We start from the raw sequence: 22,399 nt of genomic DNA, 5'->3' as shown, positions 1-22,399 counted from the left end.
GCACCTGGAGTTCCTGCGAGGCGGCTGCGCCCTCTGGTGCCTGAAACCCGACAACAGGCAGGGCGCCCTCTGGTGGTGAGCCAGCAGTACCTCCTCTTCGGGCGGCCCACACAACAGGACCCCCCCCCCCTCAACGGGCGCCTCCTGGCGCCCAACCAGGCTTGTCGGGGTGTCGTTGGTAGAAGTCGGCCAGGAGGGCCGGATCCAGGATGAAGCGCCTCTTCACCCAGGAGCGCTCTTCGGGTCCGTACCCCTCCCAATCCACCAAATACTGGAACCCCCGACCCCTCCGGCGAACATCAAGGAGCCTTCTCACTGTCCATGCAGGCTCCCTGTCGATGATGCGGGCAGGAGGCGGCGCTGGTCCGGGGGTGCAGAGGTCGGATCTGTGGCAGGGCTTGATCTTGGAGACATTAAATACCGGGTGGATCCGCAGTAAAGCTGGGAGTTTAAGCTTCACTGCGGCTGGACTAATGATTTTGATGATGGGAAAGGGTCCGATAAATCTGTCCGTCAATTTTGGTGAGTCCGTGTGCAGAGGAATGTTCTTTGTAGATAGCCAAACCTCCTGCCTGGGCTGGTAAGCGGGGGCCGGGGTGTGTTGGTGATCTGCATGGCCCTTCGCCCTTGTCCGGGCTCTCAGAAGGGCAGAGCGGGCTGTTCACCACACCCGACGGCACCTTCTGAGGTGGGCCTGGACCGAGGGGACCTCGACCTCTCCCTCCACAGCCAGAAACAATGGGGGCTGGTACCCCAAGCACACTTCAAAGGGGGAGAGGCTGGTCGCTGATGATACTTGGCTGTTGTGGGCGTACTCGATCCAGGCCAGATGTTGACTCCAGGCCGTTGGGTGCACGGAGGTCACACATCCTAGGGCCTGCTCCAGATCTTGATTAGCCCGCTTGGCTTGTCCATTAGCGCCTTGAGCGCCTTGGGGCAACTGTTTGTTGTGATTTGGCGCTATATAAGAAACAAGTTGATTGATTGATTGATTAGTCTGTGGGTGGTACCCAGACGAGAGGCTCACGGTGACCCCCAGTTCCCTACAGAAACTCCTCCAGACTTGCGAGGAGAACTGGGGACCACGATCTGAGATGATGTTCATGGGGATACCATGCAGACGCACGACGTGGTGGACCAGGAGGTCTGCAGTCTCCTGGGTTGTCGGGAGCTTCGGGAGGGCCACGAAGTGGGCCGCCTTGGAGAATCGGTCCACTATCGTCATGATGGTAGTCATACCCTGGGACGCAGGGAGACCCGTGACCAAGTCCAGGCCTATATGGGACCAGGGGCGTCGAGGCACCGGCAACGGCTGGAGGAGTTCTCTCTCTCTGCTTGATGAACTGCCTTACCCCTAGCACAGGTGGTGCAGGCCCGGACATACTCCCGGACATCGGCTTCCATTGATGCCCACGAGAATCACTGCCGGACCACTGCCACGGTTCTTCGCACCCCTGGATGGCAGGAGAGCTTGGAACCATGACAGAAGTCCAGGACCGCAGCTCTTGCGTCTGGTGGGACGTACAATCTGTTCGGTGGTCCACCGCCGGGGTACGGGTGACGCGTCAGGGCCTCCCTAACGGTGTTCTCCACATCCCATTTGAGGGTGGCGACGATAGCGGACTCCGGGATGATGGTGTCAGGTGGATCCGACAGCTCTGTTCTGACCTCCTCTTCATGCACCCGGGACAGTGCGTCAGACCGTTGGATTTTGGTCCCGGGGCGATATGTTATCCGGAAGTCAAAGCGTCCAAAGAACAGTGACCAACGGGCTTGCCTGGGGTTCAGACGCTTAGCGGTCCGGATGTACTCCAGGTTCCGATGGTCAGTGAAAACCATGAATGGAACCACAGCTCCCTCCAACAAGTGTCTCCACTCCTCCAGGGCCTCTTTCACCGCCAGGAGCTCCCGATTGCCGACGTCATAGTTCCGTTCTGCTGGGGTCAACCTGCGGGAAAAATAGGCACAAGGGTGGAGAACCTTATCGGACTCCCCGCTCTGGGACAGCACGGCTCCTATCCCTGAGTCAGAGGCATCCACTTCAACCACAAACTGGCGGTTAGGATCGGGCTGCACCAGAACTGGTGCAGTCGAGAACCGGCATTTCAACTCCCTAAACGCGGCTTCGCACCGATCCGACCAGGTGAAGGGGACTTTTGGGGAGGTAAGGGCTGTCAGGGGACCAACCACCTGATTGTAGCCCTTGATGAACCTCCTGTAGAAATTTGCGAAGCCTAGGAACTGTTGTAGCTTCCTACGGCTTGCCGGTTGGGGCCAATCTCTCACCACCGCTACCTTGGCCGGATCGGGTGCGACGGAGTTGGAGGAGATGATGAACCCCAGGAAGGACAAAGAAGTACGGTGGAACTCGCACTTCTCGCCCTTCACAAACAGCCGGTTCTCCAACAACCGCTGCAGGACCTGACGTATATGCTTAACATGGGTCTCAGGATCCGGGGAGAAGATGAGGATATCGTCCAGGTATTTTATGGTGGTGATGATGATGATGATGACTGACAGCTGTCAGTGTCGGCGCACCTGGAGCTCCTGCGAGGCGGCTGCGCCCTCTGGTGCCTGAAACCTGACAACAGGCAGGGCGCCCTCTTGTGGTGAGCCAGCAGTACCTCCTCTTCGGGCAGCCCATACAACACAAACAGTCAGGCGCTCAAACATATTTTAGCCCAGTTTTTTCAGTTTTGTGTTTACCAGAGGCCTTCAAATATGGCCACTGGGTACTGACTTTATCAAAGGAGCAGTTAGTAAGAGAGACTAAGATGAGGAGCCTTTAAGGGCCCTTCACACATAGTGCGAAGTTTGGACGCCGTTTAGACGAAAACGGTGAAACAGCACAAAACAGTTTGAAATTAGCGCACGAAACATCGCATCAACACACAGGCGTGCACAAACCCGATGCGAGAGTTCGTGCACGTGTCGGTGTCTTTCAAGCACCTAGCACATAGTGCCACTTATGTGGAAGAAATAAAAACCAGCTGATATGTGTGGAAACACATCGCACCGCTTATGTGGAATAAAAAACAAAAAAAACAAACGGCCGGTACCTGTGGGTCCACATCGCACTGCTTATGTGGAATAATAAAAAAACCAAACGGCCGGTACCTGTGGGTCCACATCGCATTGCTTATGTGGAATAATAAAAAAACCAAACGGCCGGTACCTGTGGGTCCACATCGCATTGCTTATGTGGAATAATAAAAAAAACAAACGGCCGGTACCTGTGGGTCCACATCGCACTGCTTATGTGGAATAATAAAAAAAACAAACGGCCGGTACCTGTGGGTCCACATCGCATTGCTTATGTGGAATAATAAAAAAAAAAAACGTCCGGTACCTGTGGGACCACATCGCACTGCTTATGTGGAATAAAAAACAAAAAACAAACGGCTGGTACCTGTGGGACCACATCGCACCGCTTATGTGGAATAAAAAAAAAAAAACGGCCGGTACCTGTGGGACCACATCGCACTGCTTATGTGGAATAAAAAACAAACAAACAAAAAAAAAAAACATCCGGTACCTGTGGGACCACATCACACTGCTTATGTGGAATAAAATAAAAAAAAAACGTCCGGTACCTGTGGGACTACATCGCACTGCTTATGTGGAATAAAATAATAAAAAAACGTCCAGTACCTGTGGGACTACATCGCACTGCTTATGTGGAATAAAAAAAACAAACAAAAAAAAACGTCCGGTACCTGTGGGACTACATCGCACTGCTTATGTGGAATAAAAAAAACAAAAAACAAAAACGGCCGGTACCTGTGGGTCCACATCGCACTGCTTATGTGGAATTAAAAAAAAAAAAAAAAAAGTCCGGTACCTGTGGGTCCACATCGCACTGCTTATGTGGGAAAAAAACAAAAACAAACAAACAAAAAAAAAAACGGCTGGTACCTGTGGGAACACATCGCACCGCTTATGTGGAGTTAAAAAAAAACAAAAAAAAACGGCCGGTACCTGTGGGACCACACCGCATCGCTTATGTGGAATAATAAAAACAAAGAAGAAGAAGAAGAAAAAAAAAAAACCACACCACCCGGGATGCAAATTTCCGTCTTTCAAGACCTTTGATCCTCAATCAGACACTTTACCACTGAGCTATGGAGCTGTTCTTTGAAAGCTGCGGGAAGCTGCCTCATATCAGGAAGGACATGGAAGTATTACAAAAAAAAAACATTTAAATTAAAATCCCACACCATATAAAAACACAGCATTTATCAAATGAGCAATACAAATATGATCCGTCTGTTCCTCTGGTGATGCCCCATGGTCACAGACATACAGTCATGAAATAACATGGATGAGAAGCAGTGTGCTCTGATCATGTCCACATCTACTGGTCAGATGCGTCCAGTCGGCCGCGCACGTTCTGCCCGACACGTGTCTTGTGGACAGCGTGCCACAGCACAGACACCGCTTCATGTGGAACAGAGCTCATGTGGGTGACGTGACGGTTAGATCACCCGCTGCGTGTTCTAATCAGTGTGTGTTTGCAAAGTCACACTCGTGGAGAACTTAGACAAATTTCACAGCAGTACGAAAGTGACTGTTTGCAGTCTGTTGTCATGCCAAGAGTGTGACTGGCCAAGCAAGCGGCGTTAGATGTTCATGCGTGTCACCTGGAATTTGGCTGGCACCTGCTGCAAGAGGGTGCAATGGGTTACCATACTTGTAACAACAGGTGTATGAGGCGTTGGCAACAGGGATGACATTACACGGTTGGCACATGATTCCTGCGTCATGTACACTAAGTGTGCACTTCATCCAAACTTCGCACTATGTGTCAAGGGGCCCTAACTTTTGTGCATGATCCAGCACTCAGGTATATGAGTGTTGAGGACCCTAGCAGCTGGAGAAGGCCAAGGGGACGCCCCCGTTTCACCTGGCTGCAGCAGATAGATGGTTATTTTAGACATGTAGAAATGGACCAGTTATCTGAATGGGTGGTTGTCATCCAGGACTCAAGGTGGTTCTGTGGTGTTGTGGATGCAACAGCAGCACATACTCCCAGACTTGAATTTCAAGATAGTCTTCACATGAATGTAACTTTAAAGTCCATCAATGATCGTAATGATCAAACATCGCACTGAAACGTACTTTGTGTTCAGAAAAGCAATGAACTATAATCCACCTGTTATACACGGAGACATTTGTTCTCAATGACACAAGCACAGTGTAAATAAACCACACATACAGACATACATATATCTTCAACCGCTTATCTGGGATCGGGTGGTGGGCAGTGTAAACCATTAACACTTTAAATATGCTTGACATTTTCAATAAAGATTTTTTTAATTCTGTCTTTGATCAGCTGTTTAAGGCTGATCAAAGCAGCTGGGCTCACGGGTCAGAGCAGAGGCACCTGTCAGGGCCGACACATCATCCACCATAACTGTGGTGACTTTTTATTTCCTCTGTGAGTAGGCTGAGGGTCACTGGACCACAGATGGTCTGTTACCTGATCATAGATATGACATTAATTCCTAATTAACTCATCAGCTTCAGCAACTTCTGTTTAAAGAGAACAAATGATGACATATGAAGAAGAATCCTGCAAACTCACCAAACATATGAAAACAAAACAATCCCTTTCCATCTTTTTGTAAATTACCTGATGCTGTTCAAGTATTATTCTAATCCAATTACATTTTTTCTGCAAATCTGATTGGTTAATCGTGATTTCAGACTTTATAACATTGGGGTATCGGTGGTAAAATATTCAACTGTTTCACATTTGGATGTATTACTCCGCGTCCTGACCGGTGTTCTGATGAGATGTCATTTGTGTTGACAGACCAGCCCTCTGCAAAACTGCGTATGCACAATATTGTCAGGATGCGGAACTGTCAATTTATGCGATGAGACAAACAATTAGAACACCGGCTGTGCACTGCTAGCTGTTAGTGCTGTTAGCTGAGAGTGAGAGAGAGTCGCGTACCATCACCACTGCTGAAATGGGTGAATTTAAGCTACCATACGAAAGTATTGATGTAGATTCTGATACAGAATTACCATTTCACATTTGATGGATCTGATGGATTTTCACATTTCATGGATTACTCTGCACCCTGACAGCAGTTGGAGCGACGCTGCCTCACGGTAAGCCTCGCCGACCAAATTACCTACAGAAAAATAAACCGTGCAAATGATGGGATTGGATTAGAATGTGAATAACCCCCTTGTGTCTGATGATTTGTTGACGTTCATGCTGTTATACAGTTGCAAGGTCAATGTGCGACCATATAACAGCATGAACATCCACAAATCATCAGACACAACAGGGTTATTCCCTAATCGTGATGGAGAGGTTTTCATCAAGTCGCTCCCGTTTGTTCCGTTTCATCGCTGCACATAGTTTTGCTCGTCATTCTCGGTGTTATGAAAATATCCTACTTTTGTCCAAACCTATGAAAGAATCATGTGTCCTTTGGGGAAAATCTTCAAGGACCTTTCAGGTGTTTTTCCTCCTATAATTTCAACTTATTTCCAGATGAAAAACACTTACAACTGCGGTGAAATGGAGATTTCTAAGTGCCATCTGCTGTTGGTTGCTGGAGGAATTATTACCCTGGTGGAGGTGTATTTCTCTCTGAATGCCTTATTCATTCTATAATTCTTGTCTCAAATGAGTTTGCAGTAAAATATTTCTCACATATTGAACCATAACTCCCACAGATATTGCGTTACCTTGCATCATGTTCCTGTAGGCGTTGTCTGTGATAGAGTAGATGTGCGGTGGCACCTCATGGCGTTTCTTGCCCTTGTACATGTCGATGATCTTCTCAGAGTAGATGGGCAGCATCTTGTAGGGGTTGACCACGACGCAGAACAGACCCGAGTACGTCTGTGACAGCAGAGAGACGACACACAGAGAGGGAGCGTGAGCGATGGATTCACAGAGAGGAAAACACAGGCTGCAATATTCTGCTGGAGAGATGGTCCATGTGATGCTTGCATTCATGGATTGATGGTTCCAGTGACTACAAGACGTTAATTAAAATGGATATGAAATTGTGTTAGCCAGACACACACACACACACATATACGGGTGGGTGGGTGAACATATGATCAAAACAACAGAGTTACCAGCAGAGTCGTGTCAAGTCTGTGAACATGCATTGGTGCTGAGCATCCACGACACTACAGAACCACCTTGGGTCCTGGATGGACACCACGCAGCAAGACAACAGCAGAGAAATTCAATTCTCAGGCATTAGAATGCATATAAAGCCTTGCATCCGGTTGTGTTGTCTGCCACTTTGTAATATCCATTCCAGACTACAAACCAGTTTTCTGTTCTGGGTAGCTCTACTGGTTTAGGGATGTCCTCCGCTGCTGTAATAGTGGATTCCATTACCAGCAATGTTACATGACAATTGCAAGCCCACATTTAATATATATATACCTGTGCCCAGAGCACTACACTTCTCATCTCATCAACATATCACACAAGGCCAGACAGCAGAGTCAGGAAGACGACATTAGATAGAGCAACACTGTGATACATGTCGGCGTCAATGATGATGCGGCAGCCTGAGGTTGCAAAGATGGACGTAGTGAAGACGTGTAACCTCTTCAAGAAATGTTGACAATTGCCATTAATTGCCTCTTGTTCTCTCCACTCTTGAGAAAATAAGGACTATTGGCTTAAATCTCTAAATACATGGCTGGAAAAGTTCTGCAGAGAACAGGGATTTGGTTTGTACAGTTGTGGTCAGATGTTTACATACACTTATGGGTATGAATGCCAGGGTGGAATGACTGTACAGCATACACCATTACTAACTTTAACAAAAGAGTTGTACAAGTTTGAATTTATTTTTAAAGCTTGTACTCTATCACAAGCTTTGTGCTTTTATATATGAAGTAGTGTGATGTTTTGGCCATAGTTAAAAAGAAATAGTACAATAATGTATTTCAGTTTACAACAATCACTGACCCTGGAAAATACATGTTGATAAGATTTTTTTAGTATTTAGCATGTATGACTTGGCCTGTAACAGTTTAACATGTTTAAACTATTCCCTTAAAGTTCCATCAAAATAGGATTTGGCAAATGTCGATGATGTGGATGATGTAGATGATGTAGATGACATGCTGATATGATGTGGACATGTGCTGCTCTATAAAACTACAAACATTTTTTTACATTTATTTATTTTTTTAAATTGTACAAACAATTCCCCATAATGACAATGTGAAAAATGTTTTTTTTTTAGATTTTTGCAAATTTATTAAAAATAAAATGCTAAGAAGTCACATATACAAGTATTCACAGCCTTTGTCATGAAGCTCAAAATTGAGCTCAAGTGTCTCCTGTTTCCAATGATCATCCTTTAGATATCTCTACAACTCAATTCGAGTCCAACTGGGGTAAATTCAGTTGACGAGACATGATTTGTAAAGACACACATGTGTCTACATATAAGGTCCCACAGTTGACAGTACATGTCAGAGCACAAACCAAGCATGAAGTCAAAGGAATTGTCTGTCGAACTCCGAGACAGGATTGTCTTGAGGCACAAATCTGAGGAAGGGTACAGAAACATTTCTGCTGCTTTGAAGACACAGAGAGCACAGTGGCCTCCATCATCAGCAAATGGCAGAAGTTCAGATCCACCAGGACTCTTCCTAGAGCTGGCTACACGTCTAAACTGAGCAATCGGGGGAGGGCCTTAGTCAGGGAGGTGACTAGGAACCTGATGGTCCCTCTGTCAGAGCTCCAGCATTCCTCTGTGGAGGGAGGAGAACATTCTGGAAGGACAACCATCTCTGCAGGAATCCACCAATCAGGTCTGTATGGTAGAGTGGCCAGATGGAAGCCACTCCTTAGTAAACAGCACATGGTAGCCCACCTGGAATTTGACAAAAGGCACCTGAAGGACTCTCAGACCATGAGAAACAAAACTCACTGGTCTGATGAGACAATGTGAATGCCAGGCGTCATGTTTGGAGGAAGCCAGGCACCATCCCTACAGTGAAGCATGGTGGTGGCATCATTATGCCTTGGGGATGTTTTGCAGCAGCAGGAACTGGGAGACTAGTCAGGATTGAGGGAAAGATGAATGCAGCAATCTACAGAGACATCCTGGATGAAAACCTGCTCCAGAGTACTCTTGACCTGAGACTGGGGTGACAGTTCATCTTTCAGCAGGACAATGACCCCAAGCACACAGTCAAGATATCCAAGGAGTGGCTTCAGGACAACTCTGTGAATGTCCTTGAGTGGCCCAGCCAGAGCCCAGACCTGAATCTGATTGAACATCTCTGGAGAGATCTGAAAATGTCTGTGCACCGACGCTCCCCATCCAACCTGATGGAGCTTGAGAGGTGCTGCAAAGAGGAATGGACAAAACTGCTCAAAGATAGGTGCACCAAGCTTGTGGCATCATATTCAAGAAGACTTGAGACTGTAATTGCTGCTAAAAGTGCAACAACAAAGTATTGAGCAAAGGGTGTAAATACTTGTCATGTACATGTTGTTTCTTAGGTTTTTTTTTTAATAGATTTTCAAAAATTTCAATAAATAAATAAATAAATAAATAAACTTTGACACTTTGTTCATGTTGTAATTATGGGGTGTTGTGTTTAGAAATTTGAGGGGAAAAAAAATTATTTTTGGTGCCACAGGCTCAGAGAAAGTGTGAAATCTGTGTTTTTTATGTAGTTTGACAGTGAATAGATCAAATGGTTAAAATGTGTTTCGTAAGGATGGAGTCACATGACTATTGTTGCTTATTAAGTGGACAGATTTTCCCAAGATAATATTTTGAGGAAGACAGTGAGTTTTTTTAAAGGAGTCCCTCCACAGCGTGAGAATGGTCTTCAAAAGAATGCATCTAACCACAGATTTTATCCTTTGCCTTTGTGAACTAAGGTCCACAAAGCTCTCTCCTGAAAACATGGAATGATTGTGGTTTGTGCTGTGGCGTTATGCTAAACTAAGCTAAGATGCTACGTGCGGGAGTCTCGAACCCACTTCTGTGAACATGAAAACGACAGTCAGACAAGGAGTGATCGCTTTTAACAGGAGAACCGTGACATGGATCAGCTTCCAGACATTTTGTGTTTTTGGCTAAGCTGAGCTACTGTAAACCGTTGGCCAAGCTAAGCAAAGCTACCGGTAGACGTTCGACGAAGGCTGTAGATCAATTGTGCCCAACCTTGTTCCTGGAGGGTCCCCACCCTGCATGTTTTCTAACTCTCGCTGTTCCACTCCCAGGCAATTAACTCTATCAGGTGTGCTCAGCCAATCAAGAGCTGGAAGACACCACTTAAAAAAAACAGGTGTGATTTGAGTAGGTAGACGTTGAAAACATATGGAGCAGGAGCTCTCCAGGACCAGGGTTGGTGACCCCTGCTGTACTTAAGATGTATATTTTGTGTTCTCCTATCACAGGCGTGAAAAAAAAGCTCATGGTGTTGCCATTTTAAATATTAACACATGCTCTTTTACGCTGGTTGCTTCTGTTTATGATACGTGTGGCATCATTATTTTGCCTGATGAGCCTGGATGTGTTTATCTCATCTACAGTACCTGCTACATCAGTTCCTGTACCATGACTGAATTTAGTGTCCGGTTAAATGAGGTGCTGATTCTGTCTGGATTACCACGTCCAGACGGTCACCAGCTCTGTGTCAGAAAAACTAAAACACAAGTGATGATATGTGGATACATGGAACGTACAAACCTTGATGGACAACAAAAACTTGGGCCAACCGGAAGGGCAAATAGCTCTCATCTCTGGCGATCTCCAGAAACATGACCTCGACATCAATGTCTTGAGTAAAACAAGAAGAGCACGAGAAGGCCGGTTCCAGGAGGGGCAAGGTGGCTACACTTTCATCTGGCAAAGACGTCCTGAGGAGAAACAACAGATCCATGATGGTCAAGACCTCTCTCCTTCTAAAAACTGACTGAACTCCTGGTGGGTGTCAGTGAATAACTGATGACACTCTGACTCCAACTTGCAAGTGAATCCTATACCACTGCCATCAGTGCTTATACACCAATACTTGAAGCCGATCAGGAAGAGAAGGAAATGTTCTACACAAACATGGACACCATTCTGTCTGTGATCCCGGCATCTGACAAGATCATCCACCTCGGCGATTTCAATGCCTGGGTCGAAAAAGCCGCCAGCTCTGAAACAGAACCACTGAAAGAAATGGCGCGACAAGTGCAACTTCAATGGTACCATAATTCTCATGAAGTGCGCTGAACACAATCTCGTCATCACCAACATAAGGAAAAGTTCAAAGTCTCCTGGTAACACCCACACTCAAAGGATTGTCACTTACTCGACTACATCTTAAGTCCCAAAGCGTGACCAGAAAGATGTCCTGTTCACCAAGGCGATGACATGTGCAGACAACTTTTGGATGAATCATTGACTGATCTACTCCAGGATCCAAATGAGCATGCATCCCAAGAGGAGGCCTGGACACTGCAAAACTATCAAAACCTTCAACATCACCAAGCTCAAAGATGCATAAACAAAAGCAACAGCACCTGATGAAAGAACTCCTCATAAAGTACTCTGTCCCAGCTCATAAACATTGGGAGGAGCTCAAGGCAGAAATAACAATACCCTGCCAAGAAACACACGGACACCAGAAAAGGAAGCACCAGAACTGGTTTCATGAGAATGACCCGGGGCTCATGTACAAAGACTTGCGTGGACTTTCTACTAAAAGTTGCCTTACGCAAAAACCCTGAATCTGGTGTAAGTACAAATATATTCAGATGTATGAAAGTGTGCGGAGGCATGAATTCTCGGACATTCCGTTTGTACATCCCACTGAACGTGGAACTGAGCGTGGAAGCAAACTCCTTCCTGCCACGCCCCATTTAAATATGCAATGTGATGTAAATAGGCCTTTTGAGCAGGGAATCCCCACAACGTCACATCAGACAACATGAACACAGAAAAGAAATTATATTATAGATGACTGGAAATTACATGGAGACATGCAGGGACAGTTCATTCAGTACGCTGTTAAATGGATTAATCATTAAAACTGGAAAAATGTTCATGGGAGCAACGGAGTGTGTGTGTGTGTGTGTGTGAGGCCAACACGCTGACGTTGAAAAGGTGAGGTGCGCCTCCGCTGACAGTGTGACATTCACAATTTACACACGTGTTTAATGACAAATACAGTACACAGGAAGCCTGTTAGCTCTGCAGCTCTCACTGTCAAGCAAAAATACCCAAATGTGTCTGCGCTGGTTTTCGTTCGGAACAATTACACGAATAAACTATTTAAACTTGGCGCAAGGTTGACTGGCACACACCTGACTGATCAGCCAGCTCACACTGGAATGGCCCTGATGCCAGGAAGCCCAGCGTGGTCAGCACCTGTGTGGGCCAATTATCCTTATTGGGAAGAAAATCCTTGCATTCCCTGAATACATGCTCACGTCAGATTGCAGCATTTGCAAGGTCCTCTGACAATGCTAACACAGCCACTGTTAGTGCCATTTTACGCATCACTTTGCGCATGCTTTTATATGGGTGTGTTAAATGTTCATCAGTGTGTCTCTGATGTGCACCTCACTCTGATAACTTCTTGTTTTCACACTGTTGACGGTTACCTGCTTCAACCTGTACATGTTGGCTGTGGCACAATAGCTGTAGAAATGTGCATACTTCAGCCAGGAGTTTTGCGTGACACACCACACATTTCCATGCTCAAGTTACTTTTGATACATCTGCACGTGGACATGGAGACAGGCGTTTGCCAGGTTTTTTGCGTGTACGCCCAATTTGTACAGGAGGCCCCAGGTCTTGGGTCCTTGTCAGTGGTGTTGTTACACTGTGTGAGTGGGTTCTGTCTTCTCAGTGTTGGATGGGTGTTGGATGGGGCCGGACAGATGAACTGACGGAAGGACGGACGGACGGACAACCCGGATGCTATATGCCCCGCCTCGAGGCACAAGTGCCGCGTGGTGCATAATAAAACCATACATCATAAAAAAATAGCATTTTTTATTGAATTCCTCTTATCAAGCGGGCAATACAAAATATGATCCTTCTGTTCCTTTGCAGGCATACAGTCATGAAATGACATGAATGAGAAGCAGTTCGATCTTCTCATGTCCACATCTGCTGGCGCGTGTCCAGCCAGCCGGTGCGTGTGTCCTGCCCGACACGCGTGTCCTGTGGACAGCATGCCAGAACTGACACTGCATCATATGGAACAGAGCTCATGTGGGGGACGTGAAAGTCAGATCGCCCACTGCGTGATTTGACGGTCTGTTTCAGCCTGGTGGCAGCCTATCAATGGGCTGCAGCGAGCGTGCGCGTGCACGCTCACTGCAGCCCGCAGCATATATCGCCACAGCGAACAGACACACGCGCATCACAGTGGGCAGCTGCTCTTCCATGTCTGTCCAAACACAGTATGTGTTGTCCAGCTGGGATGTCCAGATCAACAGATCGCCACAGCCGCTTCAGTGGGAGGCCACACCTCCTGTCAGTTCAGCACACACACCAAAGTCACACTCGTGGGGAACTTAGACAAATGTCACTGCCAGCACGACAGTGACTGTCTGCAGACTGTTGTCCTGTCAAGAGTGTGAAAGGCAACGCATTTTTTAAGTGCCAAACGAGCAGTGTTAGATGTTTGTGTGTGTCAGCTGGAATTTGGACACCTGCTGCGAGAGGGTTCGATGGGCTCGTACAGGGCACACTCTGTCTTTCACCTGCAGGTGTGCGCAAATAGTTGTAGCAACAGGTGTATGAGGCGTTAGAGGCAGGGACAATTTTACACGTTTTGCACACAATTCTTGCTTCATGCGCACTCTGTGCGCACGTGGACCAAACTTTGCACTATGTGTGAAGGGGCCCTTATATATTTTATTCATTGTACTCTATCACAAGCTTTGTGCTTTTATATATGAAGTAGTGTGATGTTTTGGCCATAGTTAAAAAGAAATAGTACTACAATGTATTTCAGTTTACAACAATCACTGACCCTGAAAAACACAGGTTGATAATGTTTTTTTAGTATTTAGCATGTATGACTTGGCCTATAACAGTTTAACATGTTTAAACTATTCCCTTAAAGTTCCATCAAAATAGGATTTGGCAAATGTCGATGATGTGGATGATGTAGATGACGTGCTGATATGATGTGGACATGTGCTGCTCTATAAAACTACAAACATTATGACTGCAATAAGACCACCCAGGTCTGTATTTTCAGAAACAATCATCATGACCCAATTCGCACCAATAACATTATTCCAAAATACATACAATGCATCTGGAAAGTATTTCAATTTTTCCCGATATTGTTATGTTACAACCTTATGCCAAAATGGGATAAATTCACCTTGAATATGAGGCCACAAGCTTGGTGCACCTATCCTTGGTCTGCTTTGTCCATTCCTCTTTGCAGTCCAAGTCTCACACGTAACCATACAGGAAGACAGGCAGCACGAGGACCCTAAAGACTTGGGCCTTCGTTCTTCTGCAAAGATATTGGCATTGCCAAACACCTCTGTTCAGTGACCTCTTGAGTCCATAAGCTTTTCCCAAGTGCATCTTAATCTCAAAGACTGAGGGCCCAGAGACGTGTAGGATGCATTCACAGCACTTCACTTTTTTCACATTTTGTTATGTTCCAACATGGAGTAAATTATTTTTTCCCACAAACGTCTACTCACAACACCCCATAATGACAACATGAATTTTTATTTTTTTATTTTTTTGTTTTTTTGCAAATTCATTAATAAAAAACTAAGAAATCACACGTACATAAGTATTCACAGCCTTTGCGCAATACTTTGTTGATGCACTTTTGGCAGCAATTACAGCCTCAAGTCTTCTTGAATATGAGGCCACAAGCTTGGTGCACTTATCTTTGGACAATTTTGTCCATTCCTCTTTGCAGCTTCTCTCAAGCTCCATCAGGTTGGATGGGGAGCGTTGGTGCTCAGCCATTTTCAGATCTCCATAGAGATGTTCAATCAAATTCAGGTCTGGGCTCTGGCTGGGCCACTCAAGGACATTCACAGAGTTGTCCTGAAGCCACTCCTTTGATATCTTGGCTGTGTTCTTAGGGCCATTGTCCTGCTGAAAGATGAACTGTCACCCCAGTCTGAGGTCCAGAGCGCTCTGGAGCAGGTTTTCATCCAGGATGTCTCTGTATGTTGCTGGATTCATCTTTCCCTCAATCCTGACTAGTCTCCCAGTTCCTGCTGCTGAAAAACATCCCCACAGCATGATGCTGCCACCACTACACTTCACTGTAGGGATGGTGCCTGGTTTCCTCCAAATGCCAAAGGGTTCAATCTTTGACTCTTCAGACCAGAGAATTTTTTTTCTCCTGGTCTGAGAGTCCTTCAGGTGCCTTTTGTCAAACTCCATTTGGGCTGCCATGTGCCTTTTACAAATTTGGGCTTCCGTCTGACCACTCTACCATACAGGCCTGATTGGTGGATTGTTGCAGAGATGGTTGTCCTTTTGGAAGGTTCTCCTCTCTCCACAGAGGAATGCTGGAGCTCTGACAAAGTGGCCATCAGGTTCTTGGTCACCTCCCTGACTAAGGCCTTTCTTCCTCATTTGCTCAGGTTAGACGGACGGCCAGCTCTAGGAAGAATCCTGGTGGATCCGAACCTCTTCCATTTACAGATGATGGAGGCCACTGTGCTCACTGGGACCTTCAAAGGTCACTCACTTGACCCAGCTATCTTAGCTAATTATAGGCCAATCTCCAACCTTCCTTTTCTCTCAAAAAATCTTGAAAGGGTAGTTGTAAAACAGCTAACTGCAGAGGAATGGTCTATTTGAAGAGTTTCAGTCAGGTTTTAGAATTCATCATAGTACAGAAACAGCATTAGTGAAGGTTACAAATGATCTTCTTATGGCCTCAGACAGTGGACTCATCTCTGTGCTTGTTCTGTTAGACCTCAGTGCTGCTTTTGATACTGTTGACCATAAAATTTTATTACAGAGATTAGAGCATGCCATAGGTATTAAAGGCACTGCGCTGCGGTGGTTTGAATCATATTTATCTAATAGATTACAATTTGTTCATGTAAATGGGGACTCTTCTTCACAGACTAAGGTTAATTATGGAGTTCCACAAGGTTCTGTGCTAGGACCAATTTTATTCACTTTATACATGCTTCCCTTAGGCAGTATTATTAGACGGCATTGCTTAAATTTTCATTGTTACGCAGATGATACCCAGCTTTATCTATCCATGAAGCCAGAGGACACACACCAATTAGCTAAACTGCAGGATTGTCTTACAGACATAAAGACATGGATGACCTCTAATTTCCTGCTTTTAAACTAAGATAAAACTGAAGTTATTGTACTTGGCCCCACAAATCTTAGAAACATGGTGTCTAACCAGATCCTTACTCTGGATGGCATTACCCTGACCTCTAGTAATACTGTAAGAAATCTTGGAGTCATTTTTGATCAGGATATGTCATTCAAAGCGCATATTAAACAAATATGTAGGACTGCTTTTTTGCATTTACGCAATATCTCTAAAATTAGAAAGGTCTTGTCTCAGAGTGATGCTGAAAAACTACTTCATGCATTTATTTCCTCTAGGCTGGACTATTGTAATTCATTATTATCAGGTTGTCCTAAAAGTTCCCTGAAAAGCCTTCAGTTAATTCAAAATGCTGCAGCTAGAGTACTAACGGGGACTAGAAGGAGAGAGCATATCTCACCCATATTGGCCTCTCTTCATTGGCTTCCTGTTAATTCTAGAACAGAATTTAAAATTCTTCTTCTTACTTATAAGGTTTTGAATAATCAGGTCCCATCTTATCTTAGGGACCTCGTAGTACCATATCACCCCAATAGAGTGCTTCGCTCTCAGACTGCAGGCTTACTTGTAGTTCCTAGGGTTTGTGAGAGTAGAATGGGAGGCAGAGCCTTCAGCTTTCAGGCTCCTCTCCTCTGGAACCAGCTCCCAATTCAGATCAGGGAGACAGATACCCTCTCTACTTTTAAGATTAGGCTTAAAACTTTCCTTTTTGCTAAAGCTTATAGTTAGGGCTGGATCAGGTGACCCTGAACCATCCCTTAGTTATGCTGCTATAGACGTAGACTGCTGGGGGGTTCCCATGATGCACTGAGTGTTTCTTTCTCTTTTTGCTCTGTATGCACCACTCTGCATTTAATCATTAGTGATCGATCTCTGCTCCCCTCCACAGTATGTCTTTTTCCTGGTTCTCTCCCTCAGCCCCAACCAGTCCCAGCAGAAGACTGCCCCTCCCTGAGCCTGGTTCTGCTGGAGGTTTCTTCCTGTTAAAAGGGAGTTTTTCCTTCCCACTGTCGCCAAGTGCTTGCTCACAGGGGGTTGTTTTGACCGTTGGGGTTTTTACGTAATTATTGTATGGCCTTGCCTTACAATATAAAGCGCCTTGGGGCAACTGTTTGTTGTGATTTGGCGCTATATAAATAAAATTGATTGATTGAATTGATTGATTGATTTTTGTCCACCACAGTAAATTTTGCAGAATAAAATATACTCTGCCAGGATAACATTTGGTCCCAGTCTAAATTGAGTAAAATACACTCTATTGTAGAGTGAAATCAGCTCTACCATCTTGTCAAATAAAGTATTTTCCTATTCAAATAAGACTCATTCACAGCATGATGGAGTTGATTTTACACTGTGATAGAATTAGAATTTTGATTTTACACTGTGTTAGAGTATATTTAACTGTATTTGGACTGGAACCAAATGTTATCCCAGCAGAGCAGTGGTGGGCACAGATAACCAAAAAATTAACTTCGATAACAGATAATCAGATAACTGAAACGTTATCTTCGATAAAGCTAAAGCGATAACCACCCAAAAATGCATTGGAAGTTACAGATAACTGATAAATTCCAGTCTTGTTTCCAGTACGCTTGCAACTACTAACTAGCGGATTTTGAGTTTTAACACCACAATCGCTTTTGGAAGCATCAAAAGTGACAACACACCCAAACAATGAGTCAGGACTTCTGTCTTTGAGCATCCTGCCCCCTGCTGAAAGCTCCTGTTTACTACAAGGCTTCCAGCACAAACGCAGCTGAGAGGAGCCACAAAGCTCAACTCTCTACTCAATTACAATGCTGCCGTCAGGCCGAGGTCTTGGAAAATAAAGCAGTGCTGAGTCATGGTTTGGTGTATAAATAAAATGAATACTGATAGAATAACTCCATTAATGTCAATTCTGTCATTTGTGCAAAGTTAAGATATAACATATATCTTTTAATGTTGAATAATGCACTAATTCTGAAGTTTTGTAACAAACACAGACAGATGGCATTCTGGGTAAAATGTGCCTCCGCTACACTGATTGGTTGATTCATTCTATGTAAACCAACACGTTAACGTGAAGTGTGTCGTGTGTTGGTGTTTACAGATTAATGTGCTTTTGTAAAATATGCCATTTTTTATTTGTAAAAATTGAAATGCAATTTCAGATGTTTCCCAACCAAATACTTAATCGGACCTACTCTGCTTCACTTTTGCAGTTTGATGGGATCAGGTGTGCTGAGAGCAGAATGGCTGACCAGAGTTTACAGGATGTATGGCAAATAAATTTAGATTAGGTTTTTAGTGATTTTTAAGATATTAATTTAGAGTAGCTTACACTGTCATGTTCTCGAAGGTCGTGAGATGGGTCAAACATGGTCATTGCTTTGAAAAGACTGCTCATACGTATATGGACTGGACAGACCATCGCTGTTAACGGCGTCACATTTTCAGGACAGTCTGGATTAGATGCATAAACCTGGATTTTCATTTTACATCCTCTACCTTACTGGGCTGAATGACCCCGGCCCCCCTCCCCCCGCCAAACCCTAATATGGTGATCCATCTGATGCAGCCTGACTTTATGCACTGTCTTAGCACAGGCTTTCGTGATGCATCTGTTTAGTCCACTTGGACCCACAATATTTACAGAGACATCAGCTGACAGGTCGTCTCTGATCTATGATCCCCTGCGGACCTCAGCTCAAACGCCTTCCTTTACGGTGTCCATATTTGGAATTGCATGTAGAATTAATATGCGTTTCTGTTATTCCTATCAGTAGCCAGTCAAAAAAGGAAAAAAGAAAAGAAATAAAAAAAAACCTTCAACTTAAAAAGGCACTTTTTGAAAAAAAAACTACCTTCACACACATGAACAGGAATGGATTCAGAAAGCACTTATCTAATCCAACACCACCATGACTGAGACTTTAAAAATTACTGTATTTTCCAGAGTATAAATCTCAGGGTTTTTTTTTTACTAATTTGGAAGATCCTGCTGTTTATATTCTGCTGTGACTTTTATACTGAAAAATCATGAGTTTGTTATTATTATTATTAACAACAACAACAACAACAACAACAACAATAATAATAATAATAATAATAATAATAATTATTATTATTATTATTATTATTATTATTTATATTGCGGCTCCCAAGAATCAAAACAAAATGAACTCCAATACTGAACGAATAAATGGCAATAATAAAAAGTACACTTCAACAATGCACAAAAATACCAAATTAAAGAGCCAATAATGCTGAAAAAAGTGTCTTCCCCAACTTATATATGTTTTCCCCTCTTCACAAGATATTTTTTTGGTAAGTGTGACTTACACTCTGAAGAGGCACTCTTCCCTGACCATCACCACAACATTTCATGGAAATCTGTTCATGACAGTTTCAGATATCTTGTACAACTTTTCACTTTCAAAGATATGCAGTACATCCAGAAAGGTCACAATCTATAATAGTGACAAAGTGATGTGTGAAGGTCACAGTTCCCCACAAATATGATTTGGACATGGTTTGATGATATATTATGCCATCCTTATACCATGTAATGTGTGAAAAAACAATTATACTACACCACTAGTATAACTACAGCATAACTTCATAGGTCTGAAAAACCTTTTGTTGATGTTATGACAGATACAACAATGTCTGGGGCTCCACAGAAATCTGTTTTCAAAAGAACAGATGACCTTGAACTACTTATGGCAGCAACGGTTGATAGAGAGAAGATAAAGATTGTTCTAACATTCTTGACATTTGTTGAAGTATTAAATGTTCAACTTTATTGTGCCTGCTGAGTCTTTCAATGAGAAATACAAGGATTTACTTATTGGACAAAACTCCTTGAAACTTCCACCACAGTTAAAACACACCACGGCACAATGGCAGAATGTCCCGCTTCTTCATGGAGGCAATCCCAGACCCTGACAGGTATGGATATGGCTTCAAATCATGACCTTTCAGGAAGCATGTGTGAGAACATGAGAATGTGGTTTAAACACTCAACCAGAGGTGATCACATTACCAAAGTTTGTTAAACGAGGTAATATTACGAGGTTATTGTTAAACTGTGAAAAGCCACCATGAGATGAGCATTTGTGCTGACATTAGTTGAAGAGATGTTGCACAAACTTTATTCTTCAGTACTGGCAGAGTTACTCTGGATGTACCCCCAGTACTGGTTCAGATATGGCATGTCTGAGTGTGACAAAATCACCAAAATACACAATCAACAACAACGCCTGTATTATTACTCTACACAGTAAACAGTTAACGTATGGTCCCACTCTGACCAGAGTAGGACCATATGTACACTGGCAGTGTTAATTTAACACTGAATGTGTTAGTTTCACATTGTTGACTTTACTGTGTATCACATACTGTGTTGGACATGTTACTTAAAAAAGCAATTAGTTGTAGTTACTAGTTACATCCCAAAAAGTAATGGAGTTACTGCATTATAAAAGTAATTAGTTACTAAGGAAAGTAACTATTGCATTACGTTTTATAAAAATTTAAAATATGTCAACATATGTCATGTTACGACATATGTCATATGTCTTAATAAACTTTAAATTCAACTGCATATTAGATTATTTATAATAAAACTGAATATTAAATGTTTAATGAATTAAATGTCCCGTGACCCTTAATTGGAGTAAGCGGTTAAAGATGAGTGAGTGAGTGAGTGAATTACATGGACACTTAATAGAATAAATTATTAACAGAAAACATTGTACACTAATCTACACTATTTTAATGTTGCTGTGAGAGAATAAATCAAATTGAATATACTATTGTAGATATTATCATTACTATATATATAATAGTAGAACAATCAAACAGATACGTATTTTAGAACTTTTGATATTTATTGCACCTCAGCACAATTGGTCATCAAATAAATCTAAAATTAAACTATGCTCGTTCACATTCTTGCCTTTTGTGTCAGTCAATCAATTCAATCAATCAATTTTATTTATATAGCGCCAAATCACAACAAACAGTTGCCCCAAGGCGCTCCATATTGTAAGGCAAGGCCATACAATAATTACGTAAAACCCAACGGTCAAAACGACCCCCTGTGAGCAAGCACTTGGCTACAGTGGGAAGGAAAAACTCCCTTTTAACAGGAAGAAACCTCCAGCAGAACCAGGCTCAGGGAGGGGCAGTCTTCTGCTGGGACTGGTTGGGGCTGAGGGAGAGAACCAGGAAAAAGACATGCCGTGGAGGGGAGCAGAGATCGATCACTAATGATTAAATGCAGAGTGGTGCATACAGAGCAAAAAGAGAAAGAAACACTCAGGGCATCATGGGAACCCCCCAGCAGTCTAAATCTATAGCAGCATAACTAAGGGATGGCTCAGGGTCACCTGATCCAGCCCTAACTATGAGCCTTAGCAAAAAGGAAAGTTTTAAGCCTAATCTTAAAAGTAGAGAGGGTGTCTGTCTCCCTGATCCGAATTGGGAGCTGGTTCCACAGGAGAGGAGCCTGAAAGCTGAAGGCTCTGCCTCCCATTCTACTCTTACAAACCCTAGGAACTACAAGTAAGCCTGCAGTCTGAGAGCGAAGCGCTCTATTGGGGTGATATGGTACTACGAGGTCCCTAAGATAAGATGGGACCTGATTATTCAAAAACCTTATAAGTAAGAAGAAGAATTTTAAATTATATTCTAGAATTAACAGGAAGCCAATGAAGAGAGGCCAATATGGGTGAGATATGCTCTCTCCTTCTAGTCCCCATTAGTACTCTAGCTGCAGCATTTTGAATTAACTGAAGGCTTTTCAGGGAACTTTTAGGACAACCTGATAATAATGAATTACAATAGTCCAGCCTAGAGGAAATAAATGCATGAATTAGTTTTTCAGCATCACTCTGAGACAAGACCTTTCTAATTTTAGAGATATTGCGTAAATGCAAAAAAGCAGTCCTACATATTTGTTTAATATGCGCTTTGAATGACATATCCTGATCAAAAATGACTCCAAGATTTCTCACAGTATTACTAGAGGTCAGGGTAATGCCATCCAGAGTAAGGATCTGGTTAGACACCATGTTTCTAAGATTTGTGGGGC

The 22,399-nt window shown here is 43.8% G+C and overlaps 1 protein-coding gene across 1 annotated transcript in view; it reads right to left on the bottom strand.

Moving 5' to 3' along the window:
• LOC117528774 (myosin-11-like) overlaps positions 1–22,399 on the bottom strand; it is a 392,454-nt gene that overhangs the window by 339,546 nt on the left and 30,509 nt on the right. Inside the window, 1 exon segment of the mRNA XM_034191402.1 lies at positions 6,712–6,868. Coding sequence (XP_034047293.1) covers positions 6,712–6,868 — 157 coding nt within the window.

This window comes from Thalassophryne amazonica, chromosome 16 (assembly GCF_902500255.1).
Source record: "Thalassophryne amazonica chromosome 16, fThaAma1.1, whole genome shotgun sequence".
NCBI lineage: Eukaryota > Metazoa > Chordata > Actinopteri > Batrachoidiformes > Batrachoididae > Thalassophryne > Thalassophryne amazonica.
The sequence above is the reverse complement of the archived record's forward strand: the minus strand, read 5'-3'. Positions and strand labels throughout refer to the sequence as shown.